The sequence below is a fragment of the Trachemys scripta genome, chromosome 2, assembly GCF_013100865.1.
Source record: "Trachemys scripta elegans isolate TJP31775 chromosome 2, CAS_Tse_1.0, whole genome shotgun sequence".
NCBI classification, from domain to species: Eukaryota; Metazoa; Chordata; order Testudines; family Emydidae; genus Trachemys; species Trachemys scripta.
In genome coordinates, this window is record NC_048299.1 from 5,673,075 (window position 1) to 5,694,470 (window position 21,396).

The 21,396-nt window shown below is 47.9% G+C and overlaps 1 protein-coding gene across 1 annotated transcript in view; it reads right to left on the reverse strand.

Moving 5' to 3' along the window:
- Window positions 1-1,723: 1,723 nt before the first annotated feature.
- WNT9A (Wnt family member 9A) overlaps window positions 1,724-21,396 on the reverse strand; it is a 64,822-nt gene continuing 45,149 nt past the window's right edge. Inside the window, exons 3-4 of the mRNA XM_034759777.1 lie at window positions 15,838-16,100; window positions 1,724-3,891 (exon numbers count right to left, since the gene is read on the reverse strand). Coding sequence (XP_034615668.1) covers window positions 3,418-3,891; window positions 15,838-16,100 — 737 coding nt within the window. The 3' untranslated portion in view covers window positions 1,724-3,417. The remainder of the gene's footprint in view (window positions 3,892-15,837; window positions 16,101-21,396) is intronic.

Sequence of the window (21,396 nt, forward strand, 5' to 3'; positions counted from 1 at the left end):
TTAAGCGTTGCTTTCCTTGTAAAATGGCACCATGGCAGAGACCGGGTCCAATTCTGCTCTCATACCAGTTTTATAGACTGAGTCATTGCAATGGAGTTACATTGGCCTAAGTGACAGCAAAACCAGCCCTTATGGAAGAGTAGAACTTAATATGGATGAAGCCAATAGATTCTCTAGAGGTTACTCTAAAAACCCTATCTTTATGTCCTATACAGGGGTGTTTTTTTTGAGCTACCCTATAGAGCAGCAGGGATAGAATTCTCTGGTAAGTTCCAGAAGATCATTTTAAAAACCTACAGAGAAGGGTTAGGAACTATTAAATTCTCCTTAGGGGTCAGAGGAATTTCTGTAAAGACACTACTGGATCCATCCTAATTAAGTTCTATAGGATCTTCCCATAAGGGAGAGACCTAATTTTCCCCCCCAATCCATTTATTTTCCAAAAATAAGGCAAACCTTGGAAAACCCTAGAATTTAACAAAAAACAAAAACAAGTGTGTACATTATACCTCCTTAGGTCAAAAAGGCAAGTTCTCCTGATTTCAGGGTGTTAGTATATTTTATACACTGCCTATACATTTAATGCATGTGCCTCGCTACTATTTTAGTAATTTATAGTTTTGCTTAACCACAGGAGAATAAACCTTACTATTTACAATATATAACAGGAAAGTAATATATCCAAATTAACATAAATACAATTTGTTTTTAAATACTTACAGAAAGCATCCAGGCTTCAGTGCGTGAATTATAATACACAGAAGAGCTCTTTCACTCAGTAGTTCATTCACTCTTTGCCTTTTACCTCTCTGTGATCGTTTAGTTTGCCTTATTGCCCCAACCTCTCTCTCTCCATTGTCAAACACATTGCTTGGAAATATATGCCATGTGCAAGCTAACCTATTTGATGCGTCCCATCCACAACCCCCAAACTCAGTGTCAATTCCACACACTCTTCATACATATATATGGCCTCCTTGTCCTCTGGCATTGACAAAAGCATGGTGTTACCCCAGACAAGTCAATGCAGATGGATACACAGGTTAAAGGGGGGGGGGGGAAACTTAGGCCCCATAGTTACAAAAAAAATAAATGAAATCCAGCATGTAACTGTCCCACTTTAAGAGACTAGAGGGGGTCTGGACCCAGCAGCTCAGATCTAAAATGTCTCAAGTTTGGGGTATGTTTGGATCTGGGTTTAAGCCTCTTTTGGGGGAGGGGGGAAAAAGTGATATGAAAATATTACTGCAGTGAGTTTGCATCAGAGAGAGAGATTGGACATAATACCACATTGAAACCACAAGGTCCTTCTGAAAGGCTTTACAATAAATAAATGTTCGTTCAATACTTATATATAATTATGCATATATATCCACACTGACTAATAGGTTTCTGTTCAGTCTATTTAAAAAAATAAAAAACCACCGGGTAAACTGCTTGTGTGCGACTTTCGAACTGGCGCATCTGGCAGAAGTCACGGAATCCTCCTTATACCTCGCATTCAATGCGTCAATGTGCATTTGCTATGCAGAGTCACCAGAACTGACAGGTGGTGCCCCAGAACTGTCCTCCCCCCACCCGCCACCCTCCCCAGTGCACCCAGTCTCCAGAAATGTACAAAAAAAGCGCTAATGTTTCGCTTTGCAGGATTGTAAAGCTATTTTTTTTAAATAGGGAAAAACACCTTCCCTCCCACACTCTTCCCCACCCCACCACTCACCCACCCAGGCCAGGCTGGACTGCAGTTATCTGTTGATTAGGAAAAGAGATCCCCTCCCAGTAGATGCACATGAACAGCTTAAATATTAGTGGCTACTATTTGAGAAGATGCTCCAATGATAGTCCCTCTTGGAAGGTCATATGGCTCGTTACGCAACCATCTACTTTTCCTTGAAAACAAGAAAAAAAATTTTGCCAGTCAGCCTTCCTCCCTTGAAAGCCAGATATGGGTTATAAACTAGTGACAATCACTACTACTAGACAATCAAAGACTGCTACACCCCCCCCCCCCCAAAATGCCCTCCACTCTCCAGTGTTTCCTTAGAAAGCTTGTTAAGGCATTTACCAGCCGCTTCTGATCCCAGCAGTGTTATATGACTGAAGAACATTGCCACATAAAGTACTACGTTGTAAATATCCTCTTTAAAGAAAAATATGGCGGTTGTCATCTAGTTCACAGCATTGGAGCTCTCTGCCATTGCATTTGGCTTTTCTTTCTTTATCCACCCTTGGGTAGAACCATATGTTGACTAGGCATTTGGACTCCCATGGTTTGTTACCTTTAAAACTATGGTTCTCAATCTAGTGGTTAAAAAAAGCTTAAGGTCATAGGGTCTACATATAGCTTGTGCCATATTCTAGAATAAATGGAATTCTGACTAGGAAAATACAATCTTTTCCTCCAAAAAGGTCCAATCCAGTCCAGAATGGCTGCTATTCAACGAGAGCATCAAGTCGGCCTTGCCTTCTGAGAGGCAACGGAATGAATATGGTCATAAGCCAACTATCCAAAAAACACACACTTTCGAAATCAGCCTAGATAAGGCTAAAGAGTCCTCATTTGGGTTTTTGAAGCAGCTGCCACAGGGTGATTCTAATCAACAAGAGATGAAAGAAATTAACCCTCTACAAAACGAAAAGTGAAAGGTCTTCTAGTGGTTTTATTTTTTAAATTAAGACAGTGATCGTGCTAAAAAAACCTGCATCTGAAGAACACATGAAGAGGAGTGTCCAATCAGGCTGAAGGGGGCGGGTGTGTCTGAACTCTTCCCAAACTTTTTGTTGTCTGCAACATGGCAAGCTGGACGGACCCCAACATTTCTGAAGCTATGTTCACTGAAAAAAAAACGGATAGACCCACTTTTGAGGGTAGCTCTTTGTCAGAGCTTTTTATGCTAGAGCTGCAGAAATTCCACTAGAGGAACGATTGGTACTCTCTACGCTTAGCCCACCCCCTATCTTTAGGGCGCCGCAATTACCTTGACCACAACGTTTCAAGGCAAAAAGATCCGAAGTCAGTTTATCTCGCTGATTTGCGTAGCTGTCTGGACAGTCAGGTAGATTTCCAGGAGTTTTGGGGAGGATTGGTGAAATAATCAAAAACCTCAAGATAAGTGAGTGATCTATCAAGCTGATGGGTTCATGGACCGCTTTGGTGAGGGTCTACTGGTACCTAACCCCAATATGACAGGCACTTATTTCCACACGGTTGGACCTCATGGTTAAAATTCAGTCTACAGAAAAAACAAACAAAAAAGAACAGCAACACAGCTGGGTCACCTGTACCCTACAAAGTGCTTATGTCTCAACATAGCTTTCAGATCCTAGAATGTCAGTCAAACCCTGTTTGTCTCCATGTGTAGTTCTCATAGATCATAATCTCCCACCACCGAGGATCTCCATTAGGCAGAGCATGCATTAGTCTTTGCAGGTATAAACTTCTTCTCTTTGAGTACACTGCTTGCACTCTACGTAGCAGCACCAGCGAACCTGGCACTGGCACGGCCGTGTGACCACCCTGCTCTGTGTGTTGTGACCTCGGCCGCAGCAAATGCTCTCGCAATTCTTGTCCTTGTAACATTTCCTTCCTGAAGTCCCAGGCGAATACCTGCTCATCAGACAGAAACTAGGGGAATCGTCAATGTAGACAAGATCTGTAGTCCTTGGGATTTGATCGCTGTGGCCAGGGGTGGATTTCTTGGGTGGCGAGATGTCCCCTTCCCCCGTGGCCTCGTTGGTGGTGCTGCCCACTTTGAGTGACGTCTCATATTTCTGCTTCAGCTGCTTGCCGATCTCATGGAACGGAGAGAGCTGCCGCCAACACGTTCGGACAGTGCAGGATCCGGACACGCCATGGCACTTACAAGTAGTCTCCACACCAGCTTTGATGACCTGCAAATAGAAGAACGAAGCCTAAGAGAGTCACTTATGGGAGCAGGAGAAATTTAACCACAGAGCAAACAGACAGTTCACAGGGTCGCCTGTAGAACCAGGAAATCGTGGCAATACAAAAAGCGATCTCCTGACTGGAGCAGGAACCTCGGGGGAGGGGCACAGTTCTTTTCCTGGTTCTGTCCCACGGATTTTAGCCAAGTCATTTAACTTCTGTATCTCAGTTTCCCTGGCCTCCCAGGGGAGTTGCAATGCTTAACTAGTTAATATCTGAAGTGGTTAGGGATCCTGGGGTACTAACCTGGAGTTTATTGTTACCCATTATATTTGCACAGGTAGATTTTTTGAAGCTGGGATGAAATCAAGGGTTGTATACTGCAGTGGGATCATTCTTGTGTTCATGGTTAATACAACGTTCACCTTGCTGATCATTGTTACCATTCACCCTTCCAGGGTAAGTTACCAAAAGCTACCAACGGCTAAGCAAAAAAAAAGTATTTCTAAGACTCTTAATTTGGATGGGTTAAATCTAATCCTTTGTTACAAGTCTTAGATTCGTACCTCTAGTAGCCCTCTGTTGGGTCAGAGTTCCGTTTTTCTACAGTGGTGGTCCATAGTCCACCAGTGGTTTGCACATCACTTGGTCACATTGTGGAGGCTTTCCTCCATTTCCAGGAACTCCATTGCATTAAAGACAGCTAAACACTTTCCACCATCTAGTCACAGGCAGATAAGCAATCATGAATAGAGGGGGAGCACCCACAAGAGTGGAGGGCTACACTTCAAAAAAGTTTGAGCCTATAGTGCTAATTTCAGATGTGTCACTTACAGTAATTTTAGGGCGACAATGCCCATTTTGAGACAGACAGCCCAAATTGGCAGCATCTGGGAACACCAGAGAAGCAGCTCGCTAGGTTTCAGACCACACGACACACTGTCCCACTGGTAGGCATGAGGTTCTGGAGGGATTTAAGACCTAGTGCAATGTCCTGTTCTCAGGATGAGCATACGGAGAACAAGTTACTGTGTTTTGAAGCAGGGTAAGAGAGGAAGCAGGAGAAGACAGCCGTGAGGTTCTAAAGGGCTACAGATTTGACATTACGCTCCATGCTGAGGCCACTCAAAACTTCACGACTGGGATTCTGCCTCCACCTTCCTTCTCCAGAAAGCATAGGGTCCCTATCACGAGTGCACAGAACCCGCATTAGCAGGGTGGCACCTATGGAAACACAGTTGAGCAGTTCAGACTCCAGCGAGCAGATGCCAATAGCATACAGACACCGGTCAGGTGAGTACGTCAACAGAACACCTTTGCATACAACTAACGTCAGAGGGTTCCCGCCAGTTCATGATCTTATTTTAGAGGTCAACAGCTCACCCACAGAGTTGCCAGAACTTACAGCAAGAGGTCATGAGCGCATATGTTCTCACAAAGTATCACCGCTTACTGGCCAAGCGCAGGTTTAACGAACCATGCTGTAATTTGCTATGAAACCCCAGGACGCCCCTTTGTTCTTGTGTCTCGAAAAGGAGAGGGTCAGATGGGAAAGGATGGAATACATTTGTGTATGTGAACACAATGATCTCACTGTCCGTTGCAGAGCTGGGCAAATAACTGATTTTTTTGATTCACTGGCAGTTAAAAAAAAACGTTTGCTTTGAGTCAAGCTGACACCAGAAATTTGGGGGAAGGAAGCAAAGGGCTAGATTTACAGGGGAAGTAGGCACCATTAACAAAATGGAGAAGGAGGAGGAGATGTCCCCCACCCCCATAACCACTGGGCTCTTGGGTAAGGCGTTCACCTGGGATGCAAGACCCAGTTTGAATCTCCACTCTGGAGTCAGAATTGGAAACTTGTTAGCCACTGGGCTGGGTTGTGGAAAGGACTAAATGGACCATTTCAAGATTTCTGAACCTGCCCCCTTTCCTGAAGCAATTTTCCAAAAGAGACACCAACTGGCAAAATGTTTCGGTCAACCCAAATCAGCATTTTTCAGTGCAAAAAAGGTTTCACCCAGCCCTAGTCAGCACATGGGGTTAATAATTCCCATAGTCAATGCTACAGGCAAGGACCAAGTTGTTAAAAACCTAGAGCCTTCAGAAGCAATTCTGCATGTCACTAGGCTACGTTGTTACCTGTGCAGGGTCAGATTCCCTCCCAATTATACAGTATATGGTACTCCACAGATCTCAATGGCATTCTCAAAATCCAGTTGGTGTAAGAGGCCCATGGGCCCAAGCCTCAGTCTGAGGAATCCCAAATAGTGGGAACTATGAGGAAGTTGAGTGGGGTAGGAACAAAGGCCTTGCCTTTAATCCAGAAGTGGGTGGCTTCATACAAGAGACATATTAATGGAGCCGGCTACTTGTTCTCTAGACACATTGCGGTCATGTGGAAAGACCCATCATGATGAGAACCTCCATTACTATCCCATATCTGTAGTGGGCTTCTCTGTGCTCTCAGTGGGATGCAGGACGCACAGGGCCTATACCAGGGGTTCTCAGGACAAATTTTTTGGTGGCCTCAGAGTGCAGCCACCAACTCTGCCTGGTGGCCACTCTGTCCCGTTTTCCTAAAGGATTTAATTAGCTTTTGGAAAAAATCAAATAAATATGCACATCGAAATCATTGTCATTTATTTATTGCTCGCTAGTAAGTCTGCTTTGGGAGGAGATATTCGCAAACATACAAGTATCACTTCTCAAAGCAGACTTGCTCAGCCCTGGCCAGCCTGGGGACAAATTAAGCCCAGGGGGAGGGCAAGGGGAGATGGGGGAAGTTAGTGAGAGCTGAAGCCCAAAGCCCTGAGGCCAGAGCCCAGAGTTCTGCAGCCAGAGCCCAAGGATGGAGCCCGAAGCCATAGACCGCTGCCTTGCCGCCCTGGAGCTGAAGCCCAAAGCCTGAACCCCATTGCCCCTGGGAAGGTGGGGGACTCACCAGCTGCCTGCTCCTCCAGTGTTGTGCCCCAGGTGACTCCGGGGGGGGCAACCCCTGCTGGCAGCCCCAGCAACCAACACTAAGGCGGTGCATCCAGGATAGCAGGAACTACTTTGCCCTCCCCACCCCTCCCAATCACAGCCTCGGCTTGTGGCCAGAAGAAAAGCCCCTGGTGGCTGCATGTGGCCACAGTGGCCGCATTTGAGAAACACTGGCCTATATGGTGTTTGGCCTCCACTCCACAGTAGAACCATAGTTTAAGCTCTTCTGGCCCTTCCAGGGGTAGGATTTGACCCAGAGTGCGATGGCAACTGAGGCTGGGAATCAAAGGCCATTAGTTTGCAAAGGGTCTATGACTGAGTGGCAGAGCCACGGGCATGCCTTGCAGGTCTGCCGAAGACTTCAAGTCGCCACAGTGACTCACGTTGCCTCTTCTGTCCTTTTTAGTCTACCTTTCATCTCCCACTTCCCTCCAGAGCATGCTAGTTGGGCAAATCTTGGAGCCTCTTCCCACATAGTATGTTACAGAGCGAGTCTACACAATCTTGTGACAAAAAGGTCAGGATCATCATCATAATTATCCCTACTGTAGAGATGGGGAAACTGAGGCAGGGAGCTGAAATTACTTATCCAAGTCACCCAGCAGGCCATTGGCAGAGCCAGGAACAACCTAGGTCTCCTCAGTTGGAGTCCATTGCTCTACCCAGTGGGTCACAACCCTGGGGGAGAAGGGGAAACCAACTGCTTTCGAAAGAGGCCATTTTTGCTGGATTTCAAACCCCCCCCCCCCCACCAAAAGGAGGGGCAGTTCCACTTGAGTCCTTCAAACTCCAAGTTGGGGGTGGGAAGGAGGCAGCGGCTTAGAAACCCTGCAAACTGAAACCAAAATGGACACCTTCGTATAGAGGGTCTCGTGTCAGATTCTGCCCTTATTTAAGCCCAGTGACTTCCGTGGGGGTGCAAGGGTAGCGTTTGGCCTGGAGGTGAGTTTTTTATTTCTTCACTCTAGTGTCCCAATCTTCCACCACCACATCCCATTGCTGCAGAAAGGCGGAGGTCAGAGGATGGAGACATCAGAAGCAGAATGTGATTTCTAAGCAGGGCTGGGGGGGAGGGACAGACAGAAAGACAGGATCTATTTCCAAGGTGTATGCACACCCATCAACCTAGGGAGTTCTTCCTGTTGCAGCTTTAATTTGAACATGGGTTGTTCTTACTTCCCACACATCAAAATAATTCAGAGCTAAGTAGGAGTAGAGGTTGGGCAATGGAAGGAATGTGTTTTCATAGGCAATGGCGTGGGGAGACTGCAAGATGCAGGTGCTGCTGCACGAGTGGCCTGGTTTAACGGAGGAAGCCAGAGGAGGCTGGTGCTAGGTGAACGCAAGGAGAGGAGAATAAGGGCCAAGTTCTCAGCTGGAACAAAGCGCCGTCGCTCCACTGACTGATTTATACGAGCAGAGGATCTGGGCCAATTTGAAGGCATTATTTACCAGACGGTGCCAGAGAGACTTCCTATTACCGGAGCCCATCCACCTCAGAAAGGGCTCTCTAACCTGCTCCTCCACCCATCCTTGTCCACAACTTCTTTGTGGCTGCTGGGAAAACCATGTGGGCACCTTAATTGGACAGTCATGGGCAGCTTGTACTTTTCATGGATTGTAATAATTATATTTTTATAGTTCTAGTTCTTCCCCCGCTCTCCCCAGAGGGCAATACAATGCCACCGCCACATTTTCCACTAGAGAGACTTTGTTTTTACTCTAAACGGACAAGCTATAACCATCCCTTAAAATAGCAAAGGGGAACAGTCTGTTTTAGAAGCTCCCTCCCGTAAAAGGTACCACTGCTGAGCACTCTTCCTTTGGGCCATCTGGCTTTATTCAGTATCTTGAAATCAACCTTCAGGTCCCCCTCCCGCCCATTATGGTGTCAGCCTACGTTACAGCCCCACAACAGCAGATGACTGGCTCAAATCCATTTTCCTGACCAACGGGTTCTTAGTTACTTGGCAGCACGAATCCCAAGCACCACATGCAACTTTGCAATAGGTCATGGACTTGGGAGCTGGGGCCCGGCCCAATCCTGATATTACAGAGTCATTTTTAGAAAGAAGCTCTGCATCATACGGCCTTAAGTAAACCCCAGCCAATGGTCACACTTCATTCCTGTGACAGCCAAGACCTTCTCAAATGTGAATCCAATAATACACAGTAGCATTCAAACAAGTGACGGGTTACAGAGAGCGATGTGTTACTGCTCACAGTGCTCGGCTGGGCCAGCTTGGTTAGAAGCCGTTACACACTATGTGCCAAACTGTCTAGCCAACTCTGCAAGAAATCCCACAACGTTAGACAGGAGCACACAGAACACATTTCAAAACACTAAGAGACCCTATGCTTGCTCCTGCTCTCCTGCAGTCACAAACTGGTTCTCCCCCCGCACCCCACCCCACCAGTGAAAACTGAAATAAGTTCTTATGCCTGACTTCATGCCCAGACCACCAGTGTGCCGGGCAAAGCCGACGAGAGAGGCTTCATAAGGTCTGCACTGCAGTCACTTCGTGCTCCTGGATCAAACGCCTGAGGCTGCTGGTTCTCCTCCTCGCTCCTACAACCCACTCCCTAGAGCTCCGGCAAGCAACCCAGTGTGTTAAACTATCTACCTCACTGTTGACTTGGCTGGTGCCTAGGAGCCTATATAAGAAGGTGGCCATGTATTTAGAGCCATTTCAAAAATGCTTGTTATGACACCCTTGCAGTATCAGATGGGATGGACAATTTGACCACCTTGGCCCATCTCTCTGCCAACTGCACTGGAGGAAATGCAAGACTCTAGGGCTCCCCCTAGAGGACAGGCAAGTGCAAAGTACTATATGCAGGCTGCAAGCCTTCACTGCAGTGCCCAAGGTGGGAGGAGATTTATTGTGTCTGGGTGAGGTTTTTTTGTTTGATGGGGGCGGGGGCCGTTGGAGAAGGAACACGGCAGTTTATGAACCATGAGTATTAAAACCACCAGACAAACCTGGCACCATTATCCTGATCTCCCTGCCAGCCCCATGGTTACCCACAGCCAGGACTACTCAGCCCTGGCACAAGGTGGAAGTGAGCATCAAGTTTCCACTCCCCTGCTTTTAACGAGCACACCAGTTCCTCTGTTCCAGAACGATGCATTTACACTGCCGGCGCATAACAGGGACACATACCGAGCTCCCCATAAAAACTCCTCTTCTGGGGCTTGTGAAGACTCAAGAATCTTACAAGGCGGCTACAGTGAAAATCCTAGTGAGCTTCCTCCCGCAGCCACCCTCCCTCCCTGCCATCAGTCACAATTCAGCTGCTCATGGAAGGCTTCCATGGAAAGCCATTATTTAGGGGTCTCGCCACGCTGCAAGAGAGGCAGCCAGGAGAGGGCATCTGCTGGTGGACAGGTCTATGTGGTGCTGGAGAATGCGTCATATATACTAGTTAGTCGAGTGGAAGCCCATGGGGAGCCCTGACTCACCTGCTTTGCCCCCATCCTGCACAGACTTACTCTGATCTTGCATCCACCACTGGGGTCCTTTTACAGCAGAAATATTTCAGCTGTGACACTAAGGGGATGCAAGTTCACACAGCAGGTTGGGGCAGAATCAGGCACAGAAGCCCAGCTGCTCTATGCCCAGGCTTGCCCGACCCCCTTGACCATGCTGCCTTCAACACCATTGGATTTACTTGTTGGGGGGGGGGGGGGGAAGAAGAGAGACAAAAAGAAGTTTTTAAATAGAGCTTTATCTCCTTCCTCTAAAATCAGAGATAGTCACAGCTGGAGATGGGCAGGCCACACTGGACAGGCCAGGGCGGGGTGGAGGTGGTAGAGCATTCTCTCTCTCTCTCTCTCTCCAGTGCTTGGCTGGCTGGTTCTTGCCCACAGGCTCTGACTGATCACTATGGGATCAGGAAGGAATTTTCTCCTAGCTCAGACTGGAGCGGCCCTGGGACTTTTGCCTTCTCCTGCAGCGTGTGGGTGTGGTCACTTGCCAGGAGCATCTGGGTGTCTCACTTAATCCCCTTTAAGGACACACGGGAAGCTGATTAGGGTACATCCCTTCCAGAATCTGGAGCAAAGCCAAACGGATTAGCCTGCACTGGAGGACCCCACTGCCAATACACTCGGGGAAAGGGATCACAGCAGAGCATCACTGCAGTGCGGCAGCATAAGCCTTCCCCACAACAGCAGCAACTGTAGCCTGTGCTTGGTAGCCAGCTAAAGCCCAGTCTAAAAAAATAAATCCATCAGTTTTGGACACTCTGCAAACAAACAATCTCTCCATTTTAGCTGAAACACTGAGCACCGATCCCCATTCACCCCCCACTGGGCAATCAACCTTTCAGTGGTTTTAAGCCAGTTCCTGGGATGGTCTAAACTCAGGAGCTGGACACAGTCATGGGCATCGGTAGATGGTTTTATTCTTCGAGCCCACCCTGCAGCTCCCTTAACTCAGATCAGTAACCTGCTCCTCACCCCTTTTTTCCAGGTGCAGATTCAGACATGTGTTCAGAGCAGGGAAAGAAAAACCCAAGGGGTATATGCTAACAGTACAGAACTTCCCTTTCGATGGTCATTCTAGAAACAATAATGGCATCCGTTTGCCCCCCCCCCCCCTTTAAAAAAAAAATCCAAACCCATTCAATTTAATGAGACTTAGAAGAATGTAACCCAGCTTTAAAGCTGGGTTTTGCAGGGAAAGTTTAGCTTCAAGATTCTTGCTGGTTTGGTTAACTTTTGTAAGCACTTCTGAAGAGGAAAAGCACTATGTAAGAGCTAAGTACTTTTTCTGATGGGGTAACTTGGAAAGAATTCGAGTGGCAAGTTCATTTTCAGGCCTTCCTTTTCAGAATGTTTTTTTGCAAGGCAAATCTGAACCTGGAAAAATAAAATGTGTGCTTGCATCTTTCTGCCTGCAGTTGCCTTGCTAGCAGTTTGATTTGTAGGTATAGGTCAGGTAATTAACCCTCCAGCTGCCAGTATTTTGCTGGAGCGATTTGTTGTGGATGGAAAAATGCAGGTACAATTTGCAGCCCTAAAGAACTGCATATGCAACATGCTTGTGTCTCATGCTTTGACTTGTTACATATCCTTGTGTGTGTTTAGCCTTAGAAGCCCTGCTGGACAGCTCTGGAGATGAAATCTCCCTGTCTGCAGGGAATAGAAACAGGTAGAAAAAGGAAGGATTGTGCAGCGATCTGGGCTGTAGGAGTCCTGGTTCAAGTCCCTGCTCTATCAGACGTCCTAGGTGACCTTGGATAGGTCACTTTGTGTCTCTGCCTCAGTTATCTTACAGATGGGGATATGAGCACTTCTCCCCCTCAATGCGCAGTCTGGTCAGATAGATACTCCAGTGATTGGGGCCAGGGACAGTACCCCAGAGAGGGACAGGCTAGAATTCCACCTCAGGCCTGATATGGAGAGGTGACCTCCAGGGGCAGGAGAGCTGACCAGCCTGACCATTCAGACCTAGAGCTCCCTACGGATACTGACCCAGTTCCCTTTTTTGGCAGTTACAATGGAGCCCCAACCACGCCCTTCATGCTGAAAGCTAAACCATGGCTATCCTTAGTTGTTACCAACTGGGGTCCAGTGAACCCTGTGGGCCTTGAGGGGAAATGGTGACCTGCTGCTAAAGCCACTTCCTCTAGTACAGCAGTCCCCAAACTTTTCATGGTCATGCACCCCCCTTTACTGTGATTGTGTACCCCCCCAGGTGCAGGGCCACAGCTCTTCAGGGGAGGGTTGCATGGACACGGGTAACAGGGCCAAGAACTGAGCGGGGGCCAGGGACTAAGACTGGGGCCGGGCCGGGAGCAGAACTGTGTCTGGGTGGTGCTCCTGCCCTGATCTCACACCCCCCAAAAATGTTCCTCCATGCCCCCTAGGGGGCATGCCCCAGTGGGAACCACTGCTCTAGCAGGATTCTCCCACCCATTCTTGCCCTTACAAACATGAACTGGGGGGGGGGGGGGGGGGAGAAGAGAACACTGATGCAGAGACCTGAAATAAGGTGGATCCATTTTATAGCCCTGCAGTGGATGGCTTGGGAAACAGGCCTTTAGTAGGCGTATAATCTCAGCAGGCCCAAATCCCTCAACTGGCCTTTCAGGTTACTCCTAAATAAATTGAGGAAACTTAAAAATTACTGCATTAGGGGGAACAAGTTCTGATGGATTTATTGTCTAAAGAGACTGGTCAGGGAGAATTCGCTGCTTTGCTGTTTTTTCTGCCTCCTTTGCTCTACACCCTCATCCTTCCTAGCAGAACTGGCCTTTGAATGCACCACCCTGCAGAGGCAGCTGACCATCACCCACAGCCCTGTGCCCTTCAGTTCATTGAGAGGCAGGGAGAGAGGGCTGGGAACAATGGCCCTCCCTGGCTAGCTGCGTCCCCTCTAGTAGTGCCCCTCAGACTGGGAAGGCATGTTTGACCAAACATGCCTCAGGAAAAAGGTCAGGCCTTTGTGGGATTACAGGAATTTAGCAACGCTCCAGAGAGAGAGTTGCAAAGTCATGTTTAATGATACTTTGCTGAGAAACATGGACGAAAATTTAATTAAAACATCACTTACTCAAGCCTGGTGGAACTAATTGAGTGCTCTAACATTCTGACTTTTCATTAATGGGTTACAAAAGAGGGGGCGAAGAGGGTGGTGGAGGAGCATCCAGCCTCGCTTTGTAATAGAGTGGAGTGGCTTCCACTTCGCTGCCAGCCATGGAACTTTACTGAGTGGACTTCTTTCAAGGGGGGCGGGGGGGTGGCAGTGGGTGGACAGAATAGCTGAGTGAGCTCAAGTAGATTTGGCAGAGGAAGGGAAATTGCTTTTTTAATAAGTGGGCTATTCAGAGCCCATGCTTCACAATAAAAGAGGATGCTGGAGAGGTCTGAAGTCTAATTACCTCATCCTCACGCCAGACAAGCTTGCCCTTTCATTAGCAATTGAGGTCATATGGGAAGCACTTTGCAAGGCCCAACGGCCATAACCAGCTCAGAGAGGAGTTCAGCATTTGTGGGAAGTTACAGTCGACCCAGCGAGGGTGTCAAGACGTGAAGTCAGAACTTCTACCAAGAGAAACTAGGATTTGTGTTTTTAAAAATGGAGTGACAGAATAATACCACCACCACCTAGAACTACATGGTGTGTTTGATAGCTTCTTTCCATGGAGAAGTTGCTCTGTTGACTGGAAGGAGACTAGAGTTTGTTGCCAGCCAAGTTCTCTTCTGCTGTATCTCAGGGCACCCGTTACACGTTCTGCCAGGATTGGGGAGTAACGTGCAGGGTGGGAGGGGGCAATCCATGCTGCTGAGAAATGGGGAAAGAAACCACCAAAAATTGTGCTGCCCCTTTAACAGATTGTTCCAGTGTTGGTCCATGGGGGTGGAGAGTGTCTGGGTACGGCTATCTCCTAAGGCAAGCTATTAGAGGAAGGAGTCTTCTTGCCCACACCAAGCCAACCCAAAGCAGGACCTATGGTGCACTGCACTGATGCATCTAGTCTACACTGGTTTAACTAAACTGATGCCTTTAAGCCAGGGCAATCCCCCTAGTGTGGGCAGTTGTGGTCCAATGTTTAGGGCCCTAGCCTGCGACTTTGAGCAGGGAATTCAACTTCAGTCTCCACCATAGACTTCTTATGTGACCCTGGGCAAGTCACTGGCTTTCCAATCTGTAAAATGGGGATAAGTGCCTCATATGAGTGTTGAGGGGATAACTACATTAAAGCCTGGGAGATGCTCAGATACTTCAGTAACAGAGGTCCTACATGTACCTTAGATATTAAAAAGGAGCTCTATTGCAGTGTCTCAGGTTGGTTTATGCTAATTCAGATGAAGAGTTCCCCATTTTGAAACACACAGGGGGATTCTCCCCATTTAGTTAAATTGGTTTAGTTAAAAGTAAAGGCGCCAACTGGTTTTCCAGCAGCCCTCCCCTCACAGCGATCGATTTAGCTTTCCGTGCTAGTCAACGGTTGGAGAATCTGGAGCACAAAGAGCCATGTCCAGTTTCTTTAGGAAGAGATGAAAAGGAGGTTGCCAAGAAACGTGACCTTGAACTGGATTGATTAACTCTTTATCCTGTTACCTTCACAGAGGGGGATGCCAATAGAGGGGATGCTAAAGCAGAGGGTTCCCTCGACATGCACACCTAGCACTCCTTGTTATCCCTGGGAATTAATGCCTGGCTCCACGTACAAGTGACAAGATGGACACAAGTTTCAGAGAACGCTCCTTATTCTACCTGAAAGAACAGCTACAGCCACACCGTACTAATGGGTTTAGCCACCTGGTTTTAGCACAGTTTAGCTCTTATTGCGGCCAAAACAGGGGTAGCATTGCTTTGCCAGCCAGAGTGAACAAAGCCAGGTCAAACACAACAGCCTCTTGTCTACATCTTTACAGTTATCACTGAATGATGGTGGGGCAAACTAGCCTGACCACATTAAGCTACATGCTTAATTATAGAAATGGAGGGCTGGAAGGGGCCTCAAGAGGCCATCAAGTCCAGCCCCTTCTGTGAGGCAGGACCAAGTAAACCTAGACCATCCCTGACAGGTGTGTCCAAACTGTTCTTAAAACCCCTCCATTGATGGCGATTCCACACCCTCCCTTGGAAGCCTATTGCAGAGTTTATAGAAAGTTTATCTTAATAGCCAAGCTAAATTTCCCTTGCTGCAGAAGGTGGGAAGCTTCTCACACGAGTTCTGCAGGGGCATCTTAGTCCTGACAGCAACACTGTGCAATTCTGCTCCCGCTGAGGGGGAGGCACTCATGCACCCTGGAAGTGGCCATAGTATTAACATCAAGAGATAGCCAGATGTGATCCAGTCCAGAAGATGGGGAGGGGAGACTTCCTCTGATTCCAATTCAGACCCAACTCTAGGGAGGTGAAAGGCAAAGTGAATTAACCCAGATCACCCCCACAAGCGCCGATTTCCACATGACCCAGATCAGGCAGCTCGTTGGAGCTCTCTCTCACCTTCATGCCCACGAGGTTGTTATGAAAGTCCACCCTGGCTCGCAGGTCCTTGTTGGATTTCTTCCCTAGGAACTCCTTGACAAACTTGTTGCTGTACTTGAGGTTGTCACCGCAACCGCCCCACTGCCAGGCCTCTCGGTTTTCCAGATCAGGAGCCTCGTCGCAGGTGCAACGCTCCATGCGCCCAGCGCTGCAGGCCTTGGCCATGGCGTGGGTGAGCCCGGCCGAGGAAATGGCATAAAGGAAGGCTGTTTCCTTAAAACCTAGGAAAGGAAGAGAAAGAGGACAGTGTTACTTTGTGGCAGACTGCCTTGCTGGACACACAGTTATCTCCAAGGGACTGGACTGAAGGGAATAAGTCATGCCAAAAGCATTACTCCACACCTGCCATTTATACAACACGGGGAGAAATATTGGAGAACAGAACAATCTTTCCATGGGAGAGCAGTGAGGAAAGGACAGATTAGAACTCAACCTGCAGCTCTCATCCTCTGTGTGGCTAAGGCCTTGTCTACACAAGGAAACTTTTGCAGGTGTAGCCATTCCAGCAAACCCTCCTAGTGTAGACACAATTTATATGGGCATAAAAAAGGGCTTCTTAGGGCATAGCTCACTCCAGTTCCCTAAGAAACAAGCTCTGCTGGCAAAGACACTTTTATACTGGTATAAACTAGCTACAGTAGGGCTTAACTGACCTAGCTATGCCAGTGTAACAAACAAAACAGAACACATCACTCATACCAGCATAGGTATGATGGTTAGAAATGTTAAGTGTAGACCAGGCCTATGACTGAGTCAGAGGAAGGAGGAGGGAAATAGTGTGTGGGGGAGCATCTGTGAAGATCCCCAGCCTCCAAGACCAGCAGAGGAACAAGTCAAAGCCATCATCATCATCAAGTAATCCACATACAACAAATTTGAGGTCAGCAAGAGCTTCATGATCATGACTGCGCTGCACAGCAGAGCCACTTACAGTTAAATGGTTACAGTGGGGAACAGGAACAAAAAACTTTCTGCTCCAGAAGCACATGAGCTCAAGGAAACAATGAACTAGGTATATGTTATTATTCACGATAAATATCCAAGACACAGTTGAGCAGGGAGGAGAGCGACCTACACAGTAGCTGGCCCATCATCACAGACACTGCCCCATTTGAAAAGAAGTTTCTCGTAAGTCTTACACACACTTTACAGTGAACCTGTCTGTGCCTCAGTTTAAGTGATCTGGCTCGAGATTACTCAAGGAGCTGATGAAGACAGAAATGGCTCCTAGGTCCCTTCTATCAAGGCAAAGCTATTGCATGTTTGAGATCAGATCCCAGAATTCTGTTCTGGATCTGACTCAAGAATCCTTATCTTGTGAATAACTCAAGCGAAGGGTGACAGTGGCTGATGTCCGTCTGCTAGTCTGTCACCCAAAGACGGGCATGGCCACTGCCAGATCACTTCTAGCACTGTGAGCCTTCAAAGCAGGGAGTGAGATTACATGGTGCTGGGCCAGCACCAGTTTTAGCATTGCCAGGGCATTCCCAGATCCATAGATTTCTAGGGACACAGCACTATGTAAGAGTCAGGTTGACAGCAAGGGCCTCCTGGATGGTCTGGTGGTACTAGCCTTGAACTTGGGAGATGCAGGTTCCATTTCCTGCTTTGCTACAGACTTCCTGTGTGACCTTGGGCATGCCACTTGGCCTCTCTGCCTCAGTTCCCCATCTGTACAATGGGGATAACAGCACTGCCCTACATCACCGGCGTGTTGGGAAGGTAAACACACGAGATTGTGAAGCACTGAGATCTGCCGATGGAAGGCACTGTATAGGAGCTTGGCATTATATTGTCCTAGCCCAATGTGATGGTGTTGAGCCCACACCAGCCCTGAAGAGGTTCAGGTGGCCCAGAAGGCTCTGACAGGAGGCCTGGGGATTTATAAATACTAATTGCTGATGAAGCCCAGCTGGGGGAGAAGTTGCAGTAGCAGGAGAAGGCTGCAGGGAGACCAGTCTGCCATCAGAGAGAGATGAGGTGGGAAGGAGTAAACTTGGGGAAGAATGAGCCCTGGAAGAAGGGTCAACCCCAGAGTAATTGTGGGGAAAAGAACGCCTGAGAAGGCAGAGTAGGAAGAAGCCCAGGGAAACAGCCGTAAGGAAGAAGACTGTCGGGGTTGGCTGCTGGTTATAGGGTCCCTGGACTGGAACCCAGTGTAGAGGGTGGGCCTGGGATTCCCCTACCAGCCACTGGGAAGTGGCACAGGACTGTTGGAGGTGCCCTCCATACAGTTGGTCCTGTGAGACTGATATCCTGGAAGTGGGGACCATGTAGGACCTAGCCGAGGGCTGAGCTGTGAAGAGAGCACTGAATTATGGAAGGAGACCACCATCACCACCACCGTACAGTGGCCATCAGCAGGAGGCACCACATGGCAAGAAAGTTGCTGTGCCATGCCTAGCCAGGAGGTGGTGCTCTTGCAGTGGGTGAACCCCATCACCTCATTTATTGCAGGCCACACAGAGCTAAACATCTCTACATAGGGCCATTCCCTTCCCCCTCCCCCCATTATGAATGCAGAGAGGCATGGCACCTACGGAAATCCCCAATTCCACAGACAGCAGCATTCAATGGCTGTTTCTCCTCTTGGTACCAAGCAGGCTAGACTCTAGACGTGTTACAATACCAGACATTCAAAGGGCGGAGACCGAAAGTGACTGTTGCCCATGCCACAGAATTATCACACAACCCCATGATTTGGCCCATCGTAAGCAGGCTAACCTGTATTCAAGTCAGACTTGCTCAAATCATGGTAGGGGTGCTCCATTGCCATAAGTGACCCCCTTTCACACAGAAAAGATTGTGCATTACACAACAGCCACTGACAGAAGTGTACAAAAATAAATCAATGGGAGCATTCAACACTCCAATATGGGTTTGTGGCAACTTTGTCCTGCTCACTTTTGGATGTGAACGGGTCAGAGGAGAATCTGGATTTGGCAGAGATTTTACTAGTTTTGTAGGGTGACGCAGTGTGCTCCACCAGAGGGATTCCAGACTGCTCAGGTGTGTGTCATAGGCGCTATATAGCTAGAAGTGGTTCTCTTTAGATAGAGACGAGGGCTTTTGGAGTAGGACATTGTGGTCTCTCTGCTGAGAGTGCTATTGTAACCCACACGCCTGGGTTTGGGGCTCTGTCCCACCTAGTGGCATTGAGACAGACCACTTAGAGATTAATGAGTCTCCAACAGCCTTAGCTAAGGACCATGTGGCTTTTAGCTCATGCAGTAGAGACTCATGCATTTAGCTGCAGAGGTCCCAGGTTCAATCCACAGGTCTGTTAGCGTTACACCATAAAGTAGAGAAGCGAGAATTTGCACCAGTATTGTAACCCTTCTGCCAGGTGACGCCAGCGGCAACCAGGGCTGGATTCAATATCTAGGGGCTCTTTTCCATGGATACAACATAGAAATGGCTTGAGCCCCCACCCAGTAACCTGGGAGAATTACATACCACCCCTGAGCGCCTCAGAGAGGCAATACTTCCCCACTCACAAGCACAGACTGAGTGTAGAAAAGAAACTTAATAAAAGGAGGGAAGTAACTCTGCATTAGTTTGGGAAACCACCACAAACAGGGTTCATAAACACAAACCATGAGTAAAAGACCCACCCCCTGGGGGGGGGGGTTGTGCAGCTTCCTGACCAGACGACCAGAATTCCTGTCTTCACCCCTATTACTTTCACAGGGCTCTGACATTCGAGCCCCTGCTTAACGAGGTTCTTTCAACTGAGGGTGCCCCCCCATTTGGGACAGTTTAAGCACAGTCCAGCTTTCTTGTATTCCTACAATAGTTACAACATTGGTAACCATATTTCAGCACCCCTGCATTCAGTACTAAGGTCATTTGTACCCACCACCAGCCAAAGTTGATCCTTTGACACAGCTGTAAATGATGAATATGTAAACAGAGCAGGAGCAAACTGTATTTACATAAACACACCCATGTCTCTTCCCCGCCCAGCTAGCGGTCAGGGAAGCATTCATTCAGACCCTGCTTACTGTATAAAGCATGAAGCCCTTACTGGAACAGGAGATAAAAATACCTTCTGTGGCTAGGGATCCTAAAGGAAACGCCATCAATCATCAATGTGAAACAGCCAGCAATAGACGTGCTAGAAAGGCAACAGGCATTTTTGCATCTGAGTTCTCGGCCTTGTCAATACAATGCTACCTTGGATACACGGTGAGCACAACAGGCCCCAGATAAATAGCCCAGGCTCCGTGCACTGCATGGGGCGTATCAAAACGCTGCCTGAAAAATGAATTTGGTGAGAAGGGATAGTTTGTCTGGCATGCTGCCACGACAGCGCTTAGTGGCAAAACTTCAGCGTAAGCTTGCTCCTCTTAGGTCGATTTCACAACCAGCCCATTAGGTATAATAGCTTATTCTCCACTTCTCCCTCCTCCATCCTTCGAGACTCAGATTCCCAATGCCCACCGGCCTGCGTATCATCTCACTCTCTCCGGCAGCTCAGCCAGTTCAGTCAAGTTCATGTGACATTTGGCTCTGGCCAGAATTAGAGCCATCTCTGCAGTGCACTATTTGATTGCACTGAGATATTTTGTAACAAGATAATAGACTCTAAATCAATGCAGGCATTCTAACCTCAAGTGTCTGGAGAGCCTGCCATCCACGGCGATCCAGTTTCAGCCATTTCCAGATCACTTGCAAGTCTCCAAAAAGGGCATCCAAAGAGGATAACAAACACAGTTAAAGGGATTTTTTTTTTTATTAAAAAAGGAGCACTTATCTGGAAGTTACAACTCAGCGATCAGGCACTTTTGGTGACCGAATGCAAGATACAGAAGACAGGCAAGTTTCTCTCCTCCTTCAAAGGTGAAGTAGTTCCAAGGAAGCACGCACACAAAAAAAAAATCCCCATGCTGGCACATTTCAGTAACTGCAGATCACTAGATAACACACCTTCCCCTTTGCCCCAGGGTAATGGCTCTTGCAACGCAGAGACAGGAACCAAGAACTCCCCTTGTGGAGAAGTGAAAGATTCAAAGGGCAGCATGTTATGCTACAGGCACAACATCTGCAGGATTTATAGCCTCTGTGGAGGGCAGAGAACTCCAAAGAAATAAAACATGGAACAACGAGGCAGCAGGCAGGCTACTGGAACCTGCAGGGTTGTCATTTGTTATGCAAAGCCATATTTTTAGGCAGCTAAAATTGAAGCACCTTTAATGTGGTAATGGCTGTCCATCAAGCCAGCTCTCAGCTGGAAGGAACAGGCTGTGACCTCCAGGTGTCAGTATAAGAAAGAGCTTGTACTCTAAGCTCCATTAACCAGGGGTAGTTCTGGCAAGCGGAGATATTTTTAAACATCTTATAGCTCAGGTTCAGTGTCTAGGGTTTCATAGGACTTTCCTTATTCTACACAGTCAAGGACAGACCATCAGTTTAGACCCAACGCTTCAAGTGATTAAATTTTGGACTACTTGAAGATGGTGCAGAGAGGAAGGAGTGTCTCATGGTCAGAGCAAAGGCAATGCTATGCCGTTTGTA